Source organism: Gastrolobium bilobum, unplaced genomic scaffold (assembly GCF_033153095.1).
Source record: "Gastrolobium bilobum isolate Gb01-03AN ecotype WA unplaced genomic scaffold, APGP_CSIRO_Gbil_v1 utg23089, whole genome shotgun sequence".
NCBI lineage: Eukaryota > Viridiplantae > Streptophyta > Magnoliopsida > Fabales > Fabaceae > Gastrolobium > Gastrolobium bilobum.
The window spans coordinates 15,347-35,370 of NW_026895806.1; the positions used below are offsets into that span (position 1 = coordinate 15,347).

Below are 20,024 nucleotides of genomic sequence, written 5' to 3' on the forward strand. Positions count from 1 at the left end.
AGGAGGAATATCTAAGTTGTTAGATGTCACTTTTATTTAGTGGCTTACATGATTATTAATAAATTACAATTGTTAAATACAAGTAGCACTTTAGTGTAAAAATTATTATCTTACACTAATGTAAGTGATCCTATTCCATATATACATGTAGCCAAACATTTCAGGACCAGAGAACAGTTCTGTGACATCAAACTTTTGGGTTGCTTTCTCAGTGAGCTGCTGCAATTTTCATTCTCTTCCATCCCCTCAAACATTCCTGCAAAATGTATGTTACATGAATTAAAAAAATCACATCCCCTGTTACATATTTGTTTCCCCTATCCTTCCCTTTGAAAAATAACACCTTGACAAATAAAATTAATAACTAAGAAGTAAAATATTAGCATTGGTTTTCTTTATAAATGTTGTTTTATAACTAAAAGACATGACTTCATGCTGTAGAGTTTAGGGACACCATGAAGCATACATGGTTAAGTAGTCTAATAAATTGCTTTGAGAAGGACTTTATATGAGTATAAAGGGCAAGCAAAATATAAAGAAATGAAAATAAGTGATGGATTTAGATTTATATTATGTTTGAATAAAATAGTAATTACTTTGTCAATTTCACATTACCTATGCTTTCTAATAATTTATCATATTTCTAATTAATATATATATATATATATATATATATGAAAAAAGTATTTATCCAGATCACTGGAAATAAAGTTATCTCCAGTGAATCCAAAACGGTGTCGTTTTGAGATTGTAAAATTAAAAAATTATAATAATAAAGACTAATATAACTTTGCAATAAATTAGAATTTCAAAAGCATATTGATTTTCTCCATAAAATAATGTCATTTTGGGTTCACAGGAGATAACTTATCTTCATTAACTGAAGAAATCATTTACCTTATATATAGGGAAAAACTATTCTCATAATTAATTTTTTTTCTTACACACCCTTCATTAATTGTGTAGCTTTTTTCTTTATTTTTTTAGGTAGTGAGGCTCACATATTTATTTCTATAATATAAGATAACTTATCTTTTTTAACATGATATTAATAACACCCGTATATATATATATATATTAAAAATCAGAGTAGGACTTATTGCAAAATGTATATGTGGACGGTGTGGTTTACGAATTTCCCGTATTTAATTAAATTCGTACGATAATCAAATCAAAAGCGACTCCGTGGCCCAATGGATAAGGCGCTGGTCTACGGAACCAGAGATTCTGGGTTCGATCCCCAGCGGAGTCGATTTTTGCAAAACATTATTATATTTTCCCTTTTTCCGAGGCTCCATTCGACGTCGTATAAATACAATGCTTGCTGTAGCTTCGGAGAACCAGACGGCGCGTTTTGGGAGACTGATCTAGGGCTCGGACCACAGCGTAGGAGATGACGGTGTCATTTGCAGAGTAATAATCAGTCAGGTGAACTCCTAACTTAATCTTTCTCCCTTCTCAATCCTCATTTCATCTGGGACCTCATAAAGATTCCTTCTTGCCATTTGGGTATGTCTGAGTCTGACATTTTGTATATGCTATATACCCTCTCCCCCAATAGCATGTCTTTTGTTAAATATTATGACTGAACCTGCTAGAGGACTAAAGGTAGCTTAGCGTTCTATTCAATTGATTGGATAACTTAACCCCTCTCACCCTTGAGAGATTTTGAACTTTGGATCCCAACCCATTTGGAACCACCACTGTCTTATTATTGTTGTATAATGCTATTTGAGATGAGATATTGAGCCTTTTTGGTTTTCTTCATGAATTGTTATTGAGATTTTCAATGTTGTGACTGAATGATGATATATATAGATGATAAGTCGGCATAAACATGAGTTAAATATTCAACATTGGGAAACATGGCATTCATTATGTATTGTTTACTACATTGACGATATGGTGAGACTGAGAAATGGTTTCTTTTATACTGAATTGAACTCATATACTCATTGCAAGTAACCATGACGCGAATCGTTGTTGTTGCTTTGCTCTCAAAGTTCGTGTAATCCATGGATGTTTAATGTAGTGTTTGGCAATTGGCAATTGGCATTGGCCTTAGGTTTTATTATTTTATAGAATATTCGTAGAATACTTTACAAGATGAACATAAAGCCTTGCTATAAGCATAAGAATAATTATTTTTTTCAAGCTCAGTTATTATTGGCATATACTTTTGGAGAAATTATTGTAGATCAGAAATGCTAGTGCTAGAGCGAGGTCAGCTCTTGGCATCACAGTGGGGACTATGGATTCCTTGACATCACAGTGGGGACTATTGTAGATCAAACGTGATGTGTATATTTATTTATTTATTTTTTCTTTTCAGTGTCCCTCTGATCCTAGGGCTTTTGACTGCAATGATGTAATTTTTTAAATAAAATACCGAAATAATGCAAAAGTGAAATATTTGCAGGCCCCTTCTCCTACCCGAGTCGTGGAGATACCCAGGAGACCTGACTTGCCCCAAAGGGGTAATTAAGGTGACGGAATCCAAAAAAATTAATATACAACTAGGATTCATCATACTTTTTGAATTATTAAAATATTTAAAGACATTTAAATTAATATTATTTTTTTGGTGTTATTGTTATCTGATTATTTATTTATAATTAGTGTCATGGATCGTGGCAGTATTAGTCCTGGACCGAGGGTGTACGATGTTTTGTCTCTTGACACACAAGAATCTCACGTCTCGCAAGCTGTGTGGAACACTGAATATAAAAGGGTTCTTAAAGTTAGACGAGCGACACAAGGTTTAGATGCCGACCCACATTCCCCCGATAATATTCCAGAGCCGGTTTTGGATCACTTGAGGTGTGCTGGCTTTTATCATGTTGCACGGATGCGTCATTTGCCGGTTTGTTTTTTAAATAATTTGATTATTTTACCATGTTTAGTTGATTATAAATTTAAAATGCTAAGGCAAATTTGTTTTTATTCTATTTGAGATTGATCATGCATTGATTAGCGCTCTTGTGGAGAGATGGCGCCCAGAGACCCATACATTTCATATGCCACAGGGTGAGTGCACCATTACATTGCAGGACGTGGCAGCCATACTAGGTTTGCCCACTGATGGCCCACCCGTTATAGGCAGGACGTTTGCTCCTTGGCTAGACGTGATTAAGGAGATGTTACATGTGGCTCCATTACCACAGGAGCTAGAGGGAGGCAATGTCCGCATGACATTTTTAGATCGTCATTATGGTCATTGGGTACAACACAAGGGTGATCCAAAGCAGGAGCTACTATACACACGCGCATATCTATTACGCCTTATTGGTGGTTTCTTATTATGTGACAAGTCATCGAACAAGGTGCCTGTACGATATATTGAATTCTTGGGAAACTTCGAGGTGACTGCCACATATAGTTGGGGTTCCGCTGTGCTTGCTCACCTGTTTAGGGAGCTATGTCAGGCGACTAATCCTGCTCAGAAGGAAATGAGTGGTTGCTCTACATTGCTGCAGTTATGGGCTTGGACCAGATTCCCGCCTATCTCACCCGGTGTTCCACCTGTGGCTGATCCTGCAGACCATTATGGTCGGAGGTATGATAACATTGCATGATATTTGCAATACTGTGACTTCATTGTTCTACTGTTGATATTAGTATTGACTTGTTTTTCTTAGGTTTAATTTTCTGCCCAAACGTATCGCCCCTAATGATCTGAATCATTATCGGTTCACACTAGATACGATGGGTCGAGAGGAGGTAACTTTAATTGCTATAGAGATAAAAGTTATTTTATCTATTAATACACTCCATATTAACATTATTATTATTTTATTTTTTAAACAGATTGTATGGCAGCCTTACATTGGTTACCATTTTCTCGGTGCATCTGTTGAGACTCAGAGGTTGTGGAGGGTGGTCACACCGATTATATGTTTTCATATTGTCGAGATGCACCAAGCAGATCGAGTTATGCGCCAGTTTGGGATGGAGCAGCCAATCCCAGTCGCTCCTTATCTACTACATGGTGTACATGACCTTACCCTTCGAGGTAAGACGGCTGAAGATTGGTCAGTCAAGTTGAGATTATATATAGAGCGGTGGGAAACGCGCCACACACGGTTTGTGGAGGGCACTGATGGAGGGGATGTTTACTTGTCACCAAATTCAGAGTATATGATTTGGTATAAGAATATTACCAGGCGATATATGACTTTGAAGGCGGCCCATATTGGACACGTGGTAAGTTGTGATTATGTTATTATTGTCTTTTTTATTACTATTCTAAATTTGACTTCAATTGTGTAGGTTGATGGATTGGAGATGGCATGGTGGATGGCTATTGATGCACCACGGGAGGACCTCCAAGCGGAGTTGGGGCGATTGATTTTTATGTTTAGGGAGTGGCAGCGGATTGCTGAGCCTGGATCTGCAGCGTGTCCTAGTCAGGTCATTCAGGAGCCAGAGCCGCATGTGGAGGTACCTCCCCGTGCTAGAGAGGGTCACGGACTTGGTAGACGTCGTCCACGCATTCCTGCACAGTTTGTTAATATTCCACAACCTGGACCACGTGGGGCAGGGATATACAGACCACCACTATATCCTTCTGGTGAGCCACACCCCTTTGTATATCCACCATAGATGTAATAGCTGCAGATGCAGCAACCTCGGGCTTTTGGATATCTACCCGAAATGCACATGACTCAGCCTTTTGGGTATATCCACCGAGCCAACAGACCCATACCCAGAGCTAGCCGCCATTATTATGACTTATTGTTGATTGCATTGTGATGATTGGCCCGGATAATGGGATAAAATTAAACACAAACACATCAACAGTACATTAACAACTAGTGAATATGCATTGTTCTTCAACTCATCAACCATAATGGTGAAGTTTTGGTGAATTTTCTTCTTCAACTCATCAACTATAATGTCGCATGTGATACGCATTGTTCTTTAATCACATTTGAGCTCCAAATCATAAAGGTCTTGAGCTTTTCTATCATTGTAGTAGAAAAGTGCATGAATGTAGGTACAAAAAACGGGATAAGATGGAGCCACGTGTTAGGTGAATCAGACAGCCTCAATCGAGCTAGGTGGCACAATTCATCAAATTGTATGCCTAACCCATGCACGACCAAGTCATGCATCCTCCCTATGCACATCTTCAATGTGGAATGTGCACAACTCCTTTGTGCGACTTAAATGCATTCACCCCTGTGCATGTTTTCATCATTATTTTGCTTTTATATTAATTTAGTAGTTTATTTCAAAAATTACTTTCATCAGGTCAAAAAACCCTATTGTACGATATGTCATTATATTATGCCTATTTTTTTTTTATGCATATTTTATCTATTCTTCTTCAACACCGTTACATCACAATCTCAAAGAGAAGAGATAAAGGATGAAGGTCAATTGAAATAGTGATCTAACAGTGTTGAAGAAAAATAGGTAAAGTAGACCTGAAAAAAAAGATAGGTATAATATCTTATCCCATATATTATATATATAAGGAGGCTATGCTATTGGCTGCTGTAAGACAGATAAACCCGTGCTTGGTACTCTGCAATCACTTTATTATTAGGGCATCTTTGTATAGAAACAGGTGACTGACTTCTTAATTAGACCACCAGGTAACAATTTTTATTTTTATTTTTCATGCATTGGGCAAATTGAACAGTCCTACTAAATTGTATGAAATTTTAGTGATTTTTATTTATTCATTTAAATATTACAATCTAGGAACTCTTGAGGATGAAATTACTAATTCAAACCCAATGAGTGTAGCTCAGTTGGCAACACAGGTTAAGTAGAGTGAGGAGAGATTCTGAGTTCGATTTCCACCAAATATATATATATATTTTTTGGGGGGGTGGGGTGTTCAGGAAAGAAATTACTAATTCAAAAACTTAACCCACAAAATTAATTAATAGTGCATACTAATCAATCACTTTTTCATATTTCAAATTAACAAGCTGTTTGGCTATATTTTCTTACTCTTTAATTTTTTTGAGCTCTAGGTGATTAACTTGTTCTAGGGTCAAGTTGGCTTTATTGGTTTGGTTCAAAATATTAGGCTTGAACTTGAATCGTGATACCTATGTTTAATATATTTATTGAGTACAACTGAAATACAAATAATTTTATAATAGAATAATCTCTTTAGATTTATGTGAATTATATGCAATCTTTATGTTATTTTGCACTATTTTTATTTATTTATTTTATTCTATACAGAGAGGGTGTCAACACTCGCACATCAAATTAAATTGTTCATCCGAATTCCGGATGCCACATTTTTATGAAAATCACAACATATTAAATGAGCCTTGCATTGATAATATGTGCATGCCATGGCCATGTCTGGTTTAGGCTTGATTTGCATTATACAAAAGTAAGAGTGCAGTTCTGCACCAGAAAATGAAGCGTACAAGTAGACTAGAAGCAGCTCTATTACTATACATTTTCATAGATGTCATGGCCAGGAATTGCAATAGTAATATCATCAGCTTTAAGAAGATTAGAACCTCTTGTTTGATCCTCTGAGGTGAGTTTGGATTGCATGGCTATCGACCCCTGATAAATATAGCTCTAGCCCTTAAGCAACTGGGCAAGCTTGTTTTGGACGTTGAGGCTCATGACTTCATTAGCACCACCTATCAATTGCTGTCCTATGAACACTGCTGGTACGCTTGGGTGGCAACCTCAATAACTGTAGGATTGGCACCAAAGCTGCATATGAGAGCCTTCACAGAATGGCTTATGCAACAAGTGCTCTTGCTGAAGATCACCACTGGCTGTGGCTTGTCAGCAGGAGCAGGCAACGTTGCCACCAAATCCATTGTTAGAATATTTGACTAATTAGTAAGAGTAAAGAGTTGGTTAACAATGGGACTTGAAGAATGTTCTTTGTTTTGCTTTGCTGAACTTGAGCTCCAGGGAAGGTCTATTTATAGTAGCTTCAGCCTTAAGTTGGTTTATTTCTGGTAACCGAGTCTGGATAGTTGTACATGTAGGATAAACATCTCAAAAAGAATAAGCGTTCTAAAAGTTATGTCTTCGGTGGATTCCCAATATTCCCTTTGTGATTGCTTGATAGTAACCACCCATATGCTTTTCCAGAGCGAATGAAGAGTAACATATTGGTGCCTCATTGTATCCAACCCAGGATATTGGCTATGTTAAGCTTAGCTGTCATTTGCAATTGCCAATTTGTCATGGAATATTTCTAAATTTAATTGCGAATTGCATTGTGAAAATCATCTCAGGATAAGGATTATCATCTCAAACTTAATTAATCACTGGCATATTGTTAAATTAAGTGCAGGAAAATCTAGTACCCCTTCTCTATTTTTTCCTCATTGTTTTCCATGACAGAATTCTGCGCTGTCTATTGTTTTGAACAATGGCAGCAAGTAGCAACTTCTCATCTCAAGATTAGCATCAAGTTCAAATCCCAAATACCAAAAGCTGAGGTTAAAAGATGATAAAAGAGATATTGGGGTGGGTGATGCTGATTTAACGGTAATCTATGCCTAACAGCATTTGCTTGTTTTAGTTAATCTGGCCCTTTGATATCATGATACTCTACACAAGGACCGTATAGAAAAAGGGGAGCATAATAAGCTACCCTTGGATACCCACAGAATTTTCCATTTTTCACACATTGTGTTATAGCATATGAATTTTATAAGGGAAGATGCTGAGAAGATACTCTGTGCTTAGAGCATATGAATTTTATTATAACAGTCGAAACCTTAGCACAAGCCCAGCGTTTTTCTTTCAATGTACATTTCTATGGACATTCATTTACTATTTATGCATCAAATAGAAGGTTTTTATATTATGTGCTGCAAATACAATTGTCAAAAGTGTTGTTCAATTGGATGTTTGATTGTTTGTAGGGTTTTATTATTTGCTTCCTCGGTTATCTTAGAAAATTATATAAAGATCCATAGCCCTTTCTTCGGCATCTTTTGTTCACTGGTGTAATGAGAAACTTATAGAGGAAGCTTTTATCTTATACAAAAGTCTAATAAAGAGAGTTCAAAATCTATTTTACTGGTAACTCTGTTCAATGTTCTTAATAATGCAAAAATGCAAAAACTCAAAAAAGGAAATATCAAAGTTTGATTAGGAAAAGAAAATGCAAAAAAATGTCTGTAGAGCTTATGCCTGTTGGTGATTTTTTACATTGGTTAATGTTAAAAATGCCATCAGTTAACTATAACGTTAAATGGACTAACGCTTGATTTAGGGTAAGGTAGGAGAGGTCATCTACAAAATGTCAGCAAATGTTGTCATTATTTCTGCTGTATTTGTCAATGGGGGAATACAGAAAACAAGAAGTGATTCCTTTGCTATTTGATTGCACTTAAAAAGGTGGGGAAAAAAAATGAGAGTTTATCATCTCGATTTAGATTTTCATCCAATCGGATATTACTTTTCTTTCTCAGGCACTCCATTGCCAGATAACGTTAAATTTACTTTGTCATATGTGGACATTATTCGTATTCTTGTAGCTACAGAATTTTCCACTTGGCTGCAATTTGGAAAAGCAACCTTGTGGCTCTTGGTCCCAAATTGTTTGGCTTAAACCATGTTCCACAATTCGAATAAGGGGTTTGATTTTCTCATGTTGAATGAGAATTAAATTCTCATGTTGTATAGATAAAAAGCATGTGGGATCCATGTGTTAGAAAAAATTATATGTAGGACTCATGTCAGCACGAAAATCGAAGGGTGTGTAGAAAAATTTTAATTCTCGTTGAATGAGAATTATAAAACCCTTCGAATAAACGTCTCAAAGATAAAACAAAGGGTCACTTGATCCTGATCATTTTGTCATTTTGACTATCCAAGTGGTTATCTGCAGATTACAGTAACTGAAAGCTGCATAAGCATCAAATCACGACATTATCTTTTCTTTTATCTTGAATAGTATTTTAGACTATGCTTGGCAGTACAGAATAGAATTTATATAGTGAAAATGGAGATGGGAATGAAGTGAAATATGAACTTTATTTCAATCAGTATGTGAACCACAGTGGTTTTTTCGCAACCATTGCTAATTGGAGTATAAGGGTAAGATATAAAAAAATGTATCTCTTCTGCAATATCATCCTATGCTTATTTGAAGGGGTAAAATTTTTGTGAATAAATATTTAGTACTCTCATCGTATATACATCGCACCGGTAAAAGTGTGACACATCAATTGACAAATTTTTTTTTTTTAAAAAAAGAAAAACAAACTCTAATGTTATAACTATATATTCCCCGGAATACATAGTTATAATATTACCGTCGCACCCGGTGCTTAATGTGATGATAGTACAAAAAATTTGTTCAATTTTTGAAAGAAAATTACTTCACACTTGCTAAAATAAAAATGTAAGAAGGTTAAAACTAGAGTATAAATTTTACACTCTTACCACATAAATTTTGATCACTCTTATAGAATAAAAGGGAGTTGTAAGCATTTTCACCATTTACAATGCAACAATAGATAAAAATCAAAATCCCAATTTTCACTTATTTATTTTTGGCATTTACATATTCTATCCACTAAAACGAGTATAGCCTCAATCTATGTAGCACCGATACGACACGCGACACGTGACACGACACGACACTCCGACACGTCAATCTTAAAAAATTATGAATTTCGACACGTTGGGACACGTTTTAATATTAAATAATATTTTTAATTTATATAGTGTATATTTCATTTAATATCTAATAATTTAACAAAAAAATGAAACTAAATTAATAATACCCATTAACACGTTATAAAGATGGAAGCTTTAATAAAAAAAATAAAAACTGGGATGAGAGAGAGATATAATATCAGATATAAAGATCAAATCATATTAGAAAGAGAGATCAGAGACAGTACAACAAGAGCGTGATAGGAATTGACAACAATGATGCTCAGATGATCTCTTATCTACTTAAGGGAAAAAAAGACAAAAACATAAAATTGATATGATCAGGTGGAAACTTTATTAATATATTTTAATTTTAAAAAAAAAAAATTTAAAAAATAATTACGAAAATGTCATTTGACCGTGTCGGACACGGTCAAATTCGCGTGTCGGAATGGTCAACATGTCGGAAAAAGTTGACCGCATGTCCGATACCGTGTCAAAGCGTGTCGCCGTGTCGGAGCGTGTCAGACACGACTCTCCCTATTTTTCCAAGTATCCGTGCTTCCTTGGCCTCAATCATAACACATGAATGATTTATCTCCTTTCATAAGTAAAACATTTTATCAAAGACAAGATTGAAATGATACCCGTCAGTGCACTTTTTTCAATCTTTTCTCCTACAAAACAAGCATCCATTATATTTTCCAAAAAAAAAAAAACAAGCATCCATTAGTTTTTCTTCATTGTCAAGGAACTAATTCTTTCAAACGTTTAAATTGTTAGGAGAACACATGCCTTTCACAACATGGTCCGAAATCCTACTTTAAGAGAATGGGGCGGTGAGGACTAAATTCCTAATCACTTTGCAATAAAGGCTCCAGTAAACAAAATCATCCCACCAAAATATTTAAGCTAGGTGTTAGGTGAACATAAATGGTTTTGATGCTTTGTTCATTTTCTCTCTGGGTCATTAGTTCATTGAAGAACTTTAATGCACAGGTTTCGTTCATCATGCGTCCATATTTAGTTTGAACAACTGCGATATCATCATTCAAGAAGGAAAGAGATAGTTTAAAATAGGAAATGGATCCTGTTTATGTGTATCCTTTTCTTCTTAGACATTAATAAATTTTGAAAGAGATAAACACACACAACATTTTCAGATGACTTAGACATGTGAAAATCTAAAACGAGGAGATCAATTCCTCGTGAGGATATGCTATTTATTGTTGCACAAAAATACATGTAAACATGATGCAGTTTGGTATGCAAATATGCAATCCATTACCCATTTAAGCAGTTTCTTTTTTTTGACTGATATATTAAACCTAATTAGAAAGCCACCGATTCATGTGTGAAAACAACCTCTTTGAAAAATGTAATTGTAAAGGTTATGTATAATCGACCCTTACCCCTGCACTCACAAAGTTGGGGAGTCTCATGCACTAGGTTTACTCATTGTCCTTTCAAAAAAATCACAATTTCAACTATCATAGCATAAAGGACATTTCAGTCATAGTAAAAAACTGCATATTGCTCAGCATTCTCAAGTTAGAAGAGCATCGACGTTATAACTTATAAAGAAGGTAATATTTACAAACTCAATTATATATTCCGGAGAATACACACCAAAATGTTTGTAAACATAACTTTTCCCGTAACTTATAGAACTTTTGATTTGTACTATAGCTGTCAGCTGAGTTTGAGATGAAGTTTCAGAAAGCACTTATTGTGGACGTCATTATATTTCTATTTAAGACACATCAATACATAATGATATTAAGCTCTCTGACATGACATGCATCCGCTACTAGAAGAAAAAAAAGAAAAAAAAAAAAAAAGGGTAAAGTTTAAGCTGTCTAATAGATGGACCACTGTGACTTCATTTTAATCACAGAAATATCCATATGTGACCTATGGTATGTATAACTAGATATCTAGACTTCAAAATCTTTATTCAACTATGACATTTAACTGTTCTTACTTTTGCATCAAATCCATATAGCTCTGGCATTCATCAGCAGTGGTACTAACTCGTTCCGCAGATGGAGGGTCATGATTCTCTTAGAGTCACCAATGAAATTTCCACCTATAAAAACAGCTGGTACACTTGGTTGGCACCCCATTTGAAGCAGTACCCTTTCAATATGCTGCCCATTTGTCACTTTATCAAGCTCAATAACAGTGAGGTTTGCCCCAAAGCTACGTATCAGTGACATGATGGAGTGGCTCAAGCAACAAGTGCTTTTGCTGAATATCACCACAGGCTTTCCAGTTACCATGCTATTGATCATGTCCATGATTAGCTAGAATATTTATACCTGAAGCAATGCAATGTAATGGAGCTTATGAGGAGTTTTGAGCTTGGCTATGTGGAAACTGAATTCCCTTCAAGGGATATATATAAGCTGATTCATAGTCATAATAGGAAGAGAATATAACTATCTCTTTGGACTGCATTGCACGTGTTGTATTGATAACAAGTTGCCTATATGTTAAGGTAAATGTAATGAATCAATGACATTCTGTTTTATTGGAATTTAGATTTTGATAAGATCTGTAAACGGTTTGATAAGAAGAATAGAATATATGGTAAAAGCGGTTAAGAGAGAAATAGAAATGGAATGAGAATATACTGCAAAAGTGGTGGAGGAGCTTGTCAAGGACACTGATAAAGAAGCTCAAGACGGTTTCCAGCGTACGGGCATGGATTACATATTAAGGTTGATAGATATGATCTGTCACTCTCTCAATATTGCAATTTAGATTTTGTACGCTGAAGTTCAACTTTAACCCTTTTCAAGATGCAAAGGAGAGCTTATATTCCTCTAGTTATTAAACATGTGAAAAATATGGAGTTCTATGTGGTTAGATTATGGTCAGTATACTAATTTGAATTGATCACAATGATACAATGTGCAAATCAATGTCAATGGATTCTGTGAGCAGAATCTGAGTATTTAATTTTCCACATTGCCTTGTATCTTCACCTCTGATCCTGTAATCCATTGATATAGATCCAGAGGTAGAAAAATTCTATCAATAATATTATGTTTTTTTCTATAAACGATTAGCAAGTATGTAAGACTTAATGCGCCCATATAAACAATGAGAGCTGATTTCAATGATTTTATGGAGAGCATTTCATCAGGAGTTTCCTTCTTCTTTTCAGATTCTTTGTCTAAAATTACTTGTTCACGTGTCTTCTCCTCAACTTCTTGGGTGTCCTCCATTTTAGCAACCTTATAATCAAGTAAAAATGTGAACACCTTTTACTGATAAGAAGTCATAAACAATTCAATTAACAATACTAAATAGAAAAAGCGGTAGGCTTAACTTACGAAAATACGAGCTAACTTTTTTTCTTTAATCTTTTTTACATGATATATCACATTGCATACTTCTTCTAGTTTAATTTTTATTTGATGGAGACGAAAATCGGATAGAGTGACGTCTGAGAATCGAAAAAAAGGGGATTTGTAAATTCGACTCTCAAGATATCCTGATAAACAGTTTATATAATATATGATTTCAGAAATACCAGATATCTATATAGGACCATATACCTATCCATGGGTGCATGCACAACTTGGCTCTGTGCCACTATGTCTAACAACATGAATATCCAACATGAAATCATATGACTGAATACTACATCATAAGCAAAAAATTAAAATATTACTATTTTAATAAATAATAACGAATATGTAGATGTTTCGAAACTATTTACGGATCTATTGCACTCATTCACGCCCAAATTAGGCGTGACTAGGGGTGAAAGTGAGCTAGGCTGGGCCAAGCTTTGCTCCGAAAAGCTCAAACCTACGTTAAAAAATTTCAATTTGGCCTGGCCCAAGCCTATTACGAGTCTAGCTGTTAGCCTGACTTGGCCCGTTTATAAAAAAATCAAATGACCTGGCCTAGCCCATTAGCCTATTAATTTTTAACTTTCAAACAGAACCATGAATCCATTTTATAAAATACTCAAATTCTATTGTTAAACCAAAAATCATAATTTCAACGTCCAAACAGAATCATGAATAACAACAAAACTCATACAATCTGCATTTAAGTCACTTTCAAAAGCAAAATGCTCAAATTAAATAACATATATTTCATCAGATCCAACAAACAAATCTATACTATGTAAATTAAAATAATTACAAACACATAATGATGCTTGTAGTAAGTATAACCTCTCCCAAAAACCTTGTAATATATTCATATACACAATTTAACATGCTGAGATGTTGGTTCCTCCTACATAAGAAATAAAGTTAGATTTCTATTAAAATATAATCGAATATAATTAAGTTATAAATAATTACAATTGATTAAATTTATATCTTTTTTTTTTCTTCAAGGAATATTCATTCTATTTTATTTTATTTAAAATAAATAGTACAATATAGGCCAGCATGTAGGCTTATAGGCCAGACCTTGTGAAAGTGGGCCTACGGCCTTTTTATTAAACAAGCTTTTTCAAGGCCCAAGTTCAGCCTATTTTACGAAATATACTAGGTCAGGTCTGGCCTGATGTAGGCCGAGACGTAGGCCCCTGTAGGCCGGTCTGGCCCAGTTTCACCCCTAGGCGTGACCATTCACGCCTAAGTTAAGCTTGACTCCGAAGGAATTCACGCCTAATTTAGGCGTGACTCGTCTGATATTGACACGTGGCACAAAAAACTCAACTTACAAATCGTAAAACTTTGGAAAGTCATAACTTTTGACTCATGTATCCAAATCAGGTAATTTTTTTTGATTCCACAAAACTTTTCGAGATCTACGCAATGACTTCTCATTTAACATATTTTATCTCTCACAAAACAATTCAAATTTGCAATGAGTGTCTTTTCGTCGACAAACAAATGTATCTTTTTATCCTAACGAATGTGTTGTTTCATCCCAATGGACGTGTTGTTCCATCCTTGAATGAGTGTCTTTTTGTGTCCAACGGATGTGTTATTTCGTCATCGAATAGGTGCCTTTTGAAACATGACCTTACGTTTTCTATATATAGACCCTGACTCATTCAGAAAATTTATTCAATTTTCTGCACTATTACTCTACCGGACTTTTCCTTCATCCGGTTTTGCATACTTCCTTCTATTTTTTCGGTGTAATTCCTCTGGCATCTTGTTGTGTTCGTTCGGGCTGTTGATTGGTAGTGCCACCAATTTTCAGACGCAATCCGTTCTGTCCTGGAAGACAAGTGTCCATCAACCTTCAGCATCAGTGAGGGGACAAATTGTCTTAAGGAGACACATTGTCTTAAGGAGACACATTTTGTGGGCTCGGATTTTTCATTGTTCTGCATACATTAATCATTATGTTCCATTGTCTGATATCAAGTAAGTCTGTTCTAATTTCCTTATTCACTGTGTTTGATAATTCTGATCATCTTCTCTTTACATGGGTTCAAACCTGTTAGTGATATAATATCACATGTCTTCAAATAAAAGATAATACATAAGTCCACCTACCTGTGTTGGAAATTCCATAAAACTTAATTATTTATTAATTAAATGGTGACGGTGAAGATCAAACCTGTGACACCAAGGTTCAGATATCCAAACTGCTAACTCATGCTAATTTATATCCAAACTTGACTAAATATTCCAATTTAGAGCTTTGATTAATTTTAGGGCTATGTTTGTATCATGCTGCAGCAAACAACCACAATTTTCCTGCAGACTAAGCAAGGAAGAGACAGAATGTGAGATGACAAAAGTAAAAAAAAAAATTGTGGAGGTAGCTACAGTAACTTTCCAGCAACATTATTTTTACATTTCCCTTATTTTTAAAGAATACAATATCGTATAAATCCTGAAACTCCGTATATCTCTTCACCTTTTCATCCTGAAACTTTGCTATTAATGTTGATATTTTAATGTGACAATGGCTTGAGGATATTTTCTCCCATTTCCTGTACACTTCATTCATTCTGTATACATTTCAACATTATATTATGAGTTCCTTTTTTTTATATTATAGAAGAATTATTTCTTCTACTATAGATCTTGATGGCCCCATCACTCATTAAAAAAAATATATTATACACAATTCGATATCTACTAATAGAAGAAAGAATTCTCTTACAACATGTAAATTCTTTTCCTCTTATATTTATTACTCACATTCATTGATAGAATCCACCGCCAAGGGCATCCCGCTCTCTTTCGTGTTTCATTTATCCTCCTGACTTTGTTTTGTACTTCGACTCATGAAATCTAACTTTGATCATTTTTTTTTCTCGAAAGAAAATGAAGGAATATGTTGCTTTCTGAAGTGTGATTTTAGAAGCTTTAAGGTCCATGTGGTTTTAGAGTTGGTTGACCTGTATAATTTACTTTCTTACTTCATCATTGTTATTTTGTTTATTAGTATATCTCTTTTAATTGGGTTATTGATATTATATTTTCTTAATTGTTGATCTTGCCTTTTTTTAAAATAAATAAATAAATAAACATATGGTTGAAAATTAGTTTGTTTTAGTTAAAGGATTAAATATGACAGAATATCTTGTTAATCTTGAAATCTTGTTTGTGGTCATCTACAACTTCTTGGTCATCCAAATTTTTAATACTAATTTTTAGTTTATTTTAAAAATTAATTTATTTTAATTAGAAAATTAGCTAATTAATAATATTGGTTGAAGTAATAGATAATTTACTCTTCTTAATTAGACATTTTGAATTCAAATTTTGAGAACGAAAAAGAAAATGATATTGGGAGAATTATCTTGAAAATTAAAAAAAAATTAATATTGATAAAACTGTCTCTATGTAAATAAATAATTAGAATTTAGGATACCAAAAAAAAAATAGAATTTATACAATTTATATAAATTTAAGATAGATACGGTCTTAATTCGACAATTAGTTAGGTCATGACTGAATCAAAACTAAATTTAAAAGACTAGCCCATATAAATATTGAATTAGAATTGAGTTGTGTTATCATTATTGAATGAATCTATTTTAAGGGAACCAAAATGAGAGTAGAAAGCCAATGAAAATGGGCACAATTGGTTAATGATTAGGCTCATATCCTACAAGGGTGAGTTTGAATATTTGGTCGATATAAAGATTTTGTTGGTGGATTATCTATAAAGAATAATAGGATGAGGAATTCATTCAATTTTTATGTTTATGTTATAAGTGATAACAATATTTTAATTTATGTTTTTTTTTTTAAAATTAAACAAGCATGGCTTAGCCCTAACGTAGGCCAATCAAAGTTTTGGGCTTAGCTATTCTTCCTAGTGCAGGCTAATTTTTTTTCGGATTGGAAAAAAACCATTTGACCCAAAATGGTTTTAGGGTTGAGCAAATGGACAAGATGGGCTGAGCCGCTTTTTGATACCTTTATTTTAGTGAAGTGGAATAGAGATTCCACATCTTTTGTGATAGAATGATAATTCTTGTGATTGTAGGAATGTGGCTTATCCCCATCCCTCACTTAACCAAACATGGAAATGGTTCGTGGTCATCCTGTCGCTTATTCCCATCCCCTCACCTAACCAAACATGGAAATTGATCCATTGCATCCTACTATACTCTTTCTTTTCTTTTTTGATACAGTGCATCCTACTATGATCTTAAATTACACCTTCTAGCAAATTCTTACCCTCAAGTTGACATTCTATTCCCCTTAGTTGATATCAGCAAATAAATTTGATTTGTCTAAATAAAGTGACGCACTTTAGAGAAACAAAAGTGCTGATTTAGTTATGATTATTATAAATTGCATGCGCACGTATAACTGAAGATAAAGTTGTTAAAAAAATACTTCATTAGTTTTTTAATAAATACTTATAATTATGTATGCAACCTATTTACAAATTTTCAAGGTAAGGTTGAGTAAAAAATTATTAATGAGAAGTGATTTTTAGTTATAATTATGTACATTTTGAAGTACATTAATAACTACTAAGCAAAAGAAATAATGACAAAAGAATCCTAAGTCTTTTGGATATGAAACAAGGATTCTCCCAAAGTAAACATGATCACTCAAAACAACCAACCAGCCAAGGAATTTATACCCTAGGAAATTGAAATCTTTCAAGAAATCAAACAGTACTAACAGCATTGTTATTTTCATGACATCCTCTCCACTGTGCCTACGGTTTTTAAGAGTTAAGGATCCCATCCTTAACCGAAAGGGCCATACACAAATAGGATTTTCGGACGGTGGCACTGCTTTTGTATTCCATGAATCTGATGCGGGGACCAAAGAAAGTGGAAAGGAATTGGATAAACACTTATCTTTCTCCACATCAGCCTCGCAACTAAGCATCATATATACATAACCAAATACAACATGTTACAGAAGAGGGTAAGAGATGATAAAAACATATCAAGTCAATAGACAGAGGAATCGGTTAAAATCTAAATTAGTATCACCAATGTTATTAAATTCGGCTGGATTATTGACTTTATTGAAGTACAAAGTCACTTGTTCAACCACGTGATTTGGTAAGTATATATAAATTTATAATTTATATTAAAAAACTATAAATATACTCAAATGTTTGTAAAAAAATTATACCCAAATATTTTAATATGAAAAGCAATAAATTACACATCATTGTCCATCAAAAGATCAATCAAACATATAATACTTGTGATACTGGTGTTTCAGATTTAGTATATACATCTCTAACTATAAATCAAATTAAAATTCGCTATATATTGCATAACCAAGATAATAATTAGTATTATAAGTATATAACTTATATAACTCAATAAGAAATAAATAACTAAAATATTTCAAAAGAAAACAAACTATTAGTGTGTGAGTGAAAAAAAAGAAAAGCATCAATTGACGAGAATAAATCATTTATGAAACAGGCCAGGTCACCGGTTGAACTGACTGGGTCACCGAATTTTACAAAATTCATCCAGGTCACACCAGTTCCATTATATGGCCGGTCTAATATGAAAACCGGATGAATTGTATAACTCGTTCACCAGTTTTCTTTATAACATTGACTAGCACTATCATTTTCCTTTTTGTTTTATTAATTTTTTTCCCCTTTCATTTCTTATCCCCTTAATTTCTTTTTATCTTTCTTTTTAGATAATTATGGGCAGGTAAGTTTTGCCATGCCAGTGGTACATGGTTGCCTTTGTGAATAGCCATGCATATGACACTTGGAACTGTTTCTGATCCTCTGACTTTGCATAAAAATATTAATTCTAATTGGATATATGATTCCATTCTTTTGACATATTCTGTGCTGACAACGCAACATTGTTTTGTGCCATCTGCCTCTGAGAAGTTTGCATAAATCAACATTAGAATAATGTGATTGATGCTGCGGACCATGGCCCAAAGAGAGTTTTTTTCGGTTAGTAAACTATACACATTGTTCTTATTCCTGCATTGATTGCTCGTACGGACACCTCAAGTTATTTGAATTATCATTTACAGTGTGATGCCAAATGCAACTTGTTCATGTCGATCACCATCGATCAAATGATCAGGGAGCATTTTTCTTATCCAATTATCTAAAGGAACATTTCGTTTTTTCTTTTCTTTTTTTTTCCCTTTCCTATCCATTTAACTATAATTAATTTGATTTTCAGCTTTTCTAGATTATACAATTAAGTCCACTATCCTCACCAACCACTATAAATAAGAGGTGACAAAATCAAAGTCCACCAGGGAAAACAAAGCCTTAGAGAACAATTACACAAGCTTTCCAACACTCATATCTTTTTCAACAACCAAGCTTTCTTCAAAACCATTGAAATTTTTCTAGCATCCTACTATTCCAAGCTCTTATATTGAAGCCAAGGGAACACTTGAAGTAATGGATAGAGTAAAGGATTTAGCATCAAAGAAGGCTGCTGTTATATTTACTAAGAGTTCATGTTGCATGTGCCACAGCATCACACAACTCTTCTATGAGCTTGGAGCAAGCCCTGCGGTGCATGAGCTTGACAAAGATGCTTATGGAAGGGAAATGGAGTGGGCTTTAAGGAGTCTGGGATGTAACCCTTCAGTTCCAGCAGTGTTCATTGGTGGAAAATTTGTAGGCTCATCAAAAGATGTTATATCCCTCCATGTTGATGGCTCTCTGAAACAAATGCTCATAGCTGCAAGGGCCATATGGTTTTAGTCAATTAAGTACACTCGAAGAAGCTCCATATATAGCATTAGTATGCATTAAGGAGCTCTGATACGGTTTGCAGACAAATGTTAAGTCAGGGACACCCCTTGTTTTTCTTGAGTGTCCTCTTTAGATTGTATGAAAGAAAGTCTACACAAAAAGTAGTCTTGCTTTTTTTGGTATTTTCTTGTAAGGTTGGCTAACTATAGCTAATGTCTACCAAGTTATGTGAAACTTAATCATACGAGAGAAAACAGCTCTACTTTAGTTAATGCAGCTTTAAACTTTAATTA

At 34.2% G+C, this 20,024-nt stretch overlaps 3 protein-coding genes and 1 non-coding gene across 5 annotated transcripts; 3 read left to right on the forward strand and 1 right to left on the reverse strand.

The window, feature by feature from the left end:
* Positions 1-1,179: 1,179 nt before the first annotated feature.
* TRNAR-ACG (transfer RNA arginine (anticodon ACG)) lies at positions 1,180-1,252 on the forward strand. Its single transcript has one exon. It is a non-coding gene; the product is annotated as a tRNA-Arg (tRNA).
* Positions 1,253-1,348: 96 nt separating this feature from the next.
* LOC133296101 (serine/threonine-protein phosphatase 7 long form homolog) lies at positions 1,349-4,879 on the forward strand. 2 transcript variants are annotated; one of them, XM_061495050.1, is made up of 7 exons: positions 1,349-1,428; positions 2,420-2,486; positions 2,620-2,863; positions 2,955-3,556; positions 3,639-3,720; positions 3,808-4,203; positions 4,270-4,879. In XM_061495050.1, exons 3-7 carry the CDS (start codon positions 2,624-2,626, stop codon positions 4,600-4,602), a joined length of 1,653 nt encoding a protein of 550 aa, XP_061351034.1. In that variant the 5' UTR covers positions 1,349-1,428; positions 2,420-2,486; positions 2,620-2,623; the 3' UTR covers positions 4,603-4,879. The 2 variants fall into 2 exon arrangements, with proteins under 2 accessions (XP_061351034.1, XP_061351035.1); XM_061495051.1 differs by having other exon boundaries at positions 2,638-2,863.
* Positions 4,880-11,606: 6,727 nt separating this feature from the next.
* On the reverse strand, positions 11,607-11,931 carry LOC133296090 (monothiol glutaredoxin-S6-like). The gene has a single exon (XM_061495039.1). The coding sequence runs from the start codon at positions 11,913-11,915 to the stop codon at positions 11,607-11,609; it is 309 nt and encodes a 102-aa protein (XP_061351023.1). The 5' UTR covers positions 11,916-11,931.
* Positions 11,932-19,079: 7,148 nt separating this feature from the next.
* Positions 19,080-20,024, forward strand: LOC133296102 (glutaredoxin-C11-like). The gene has a single exon (XM_061495053.1). The coding sequence runs from the start codon at positions 19,432-19,434 to the stop codon at positions 19,738-19,740; it is 309 nt and encodes a 102-aa protein (XP_061351037.1). The 5' UTR covers positions 19,080-19,431; the 3' UTR covers positions 19,741-20,024.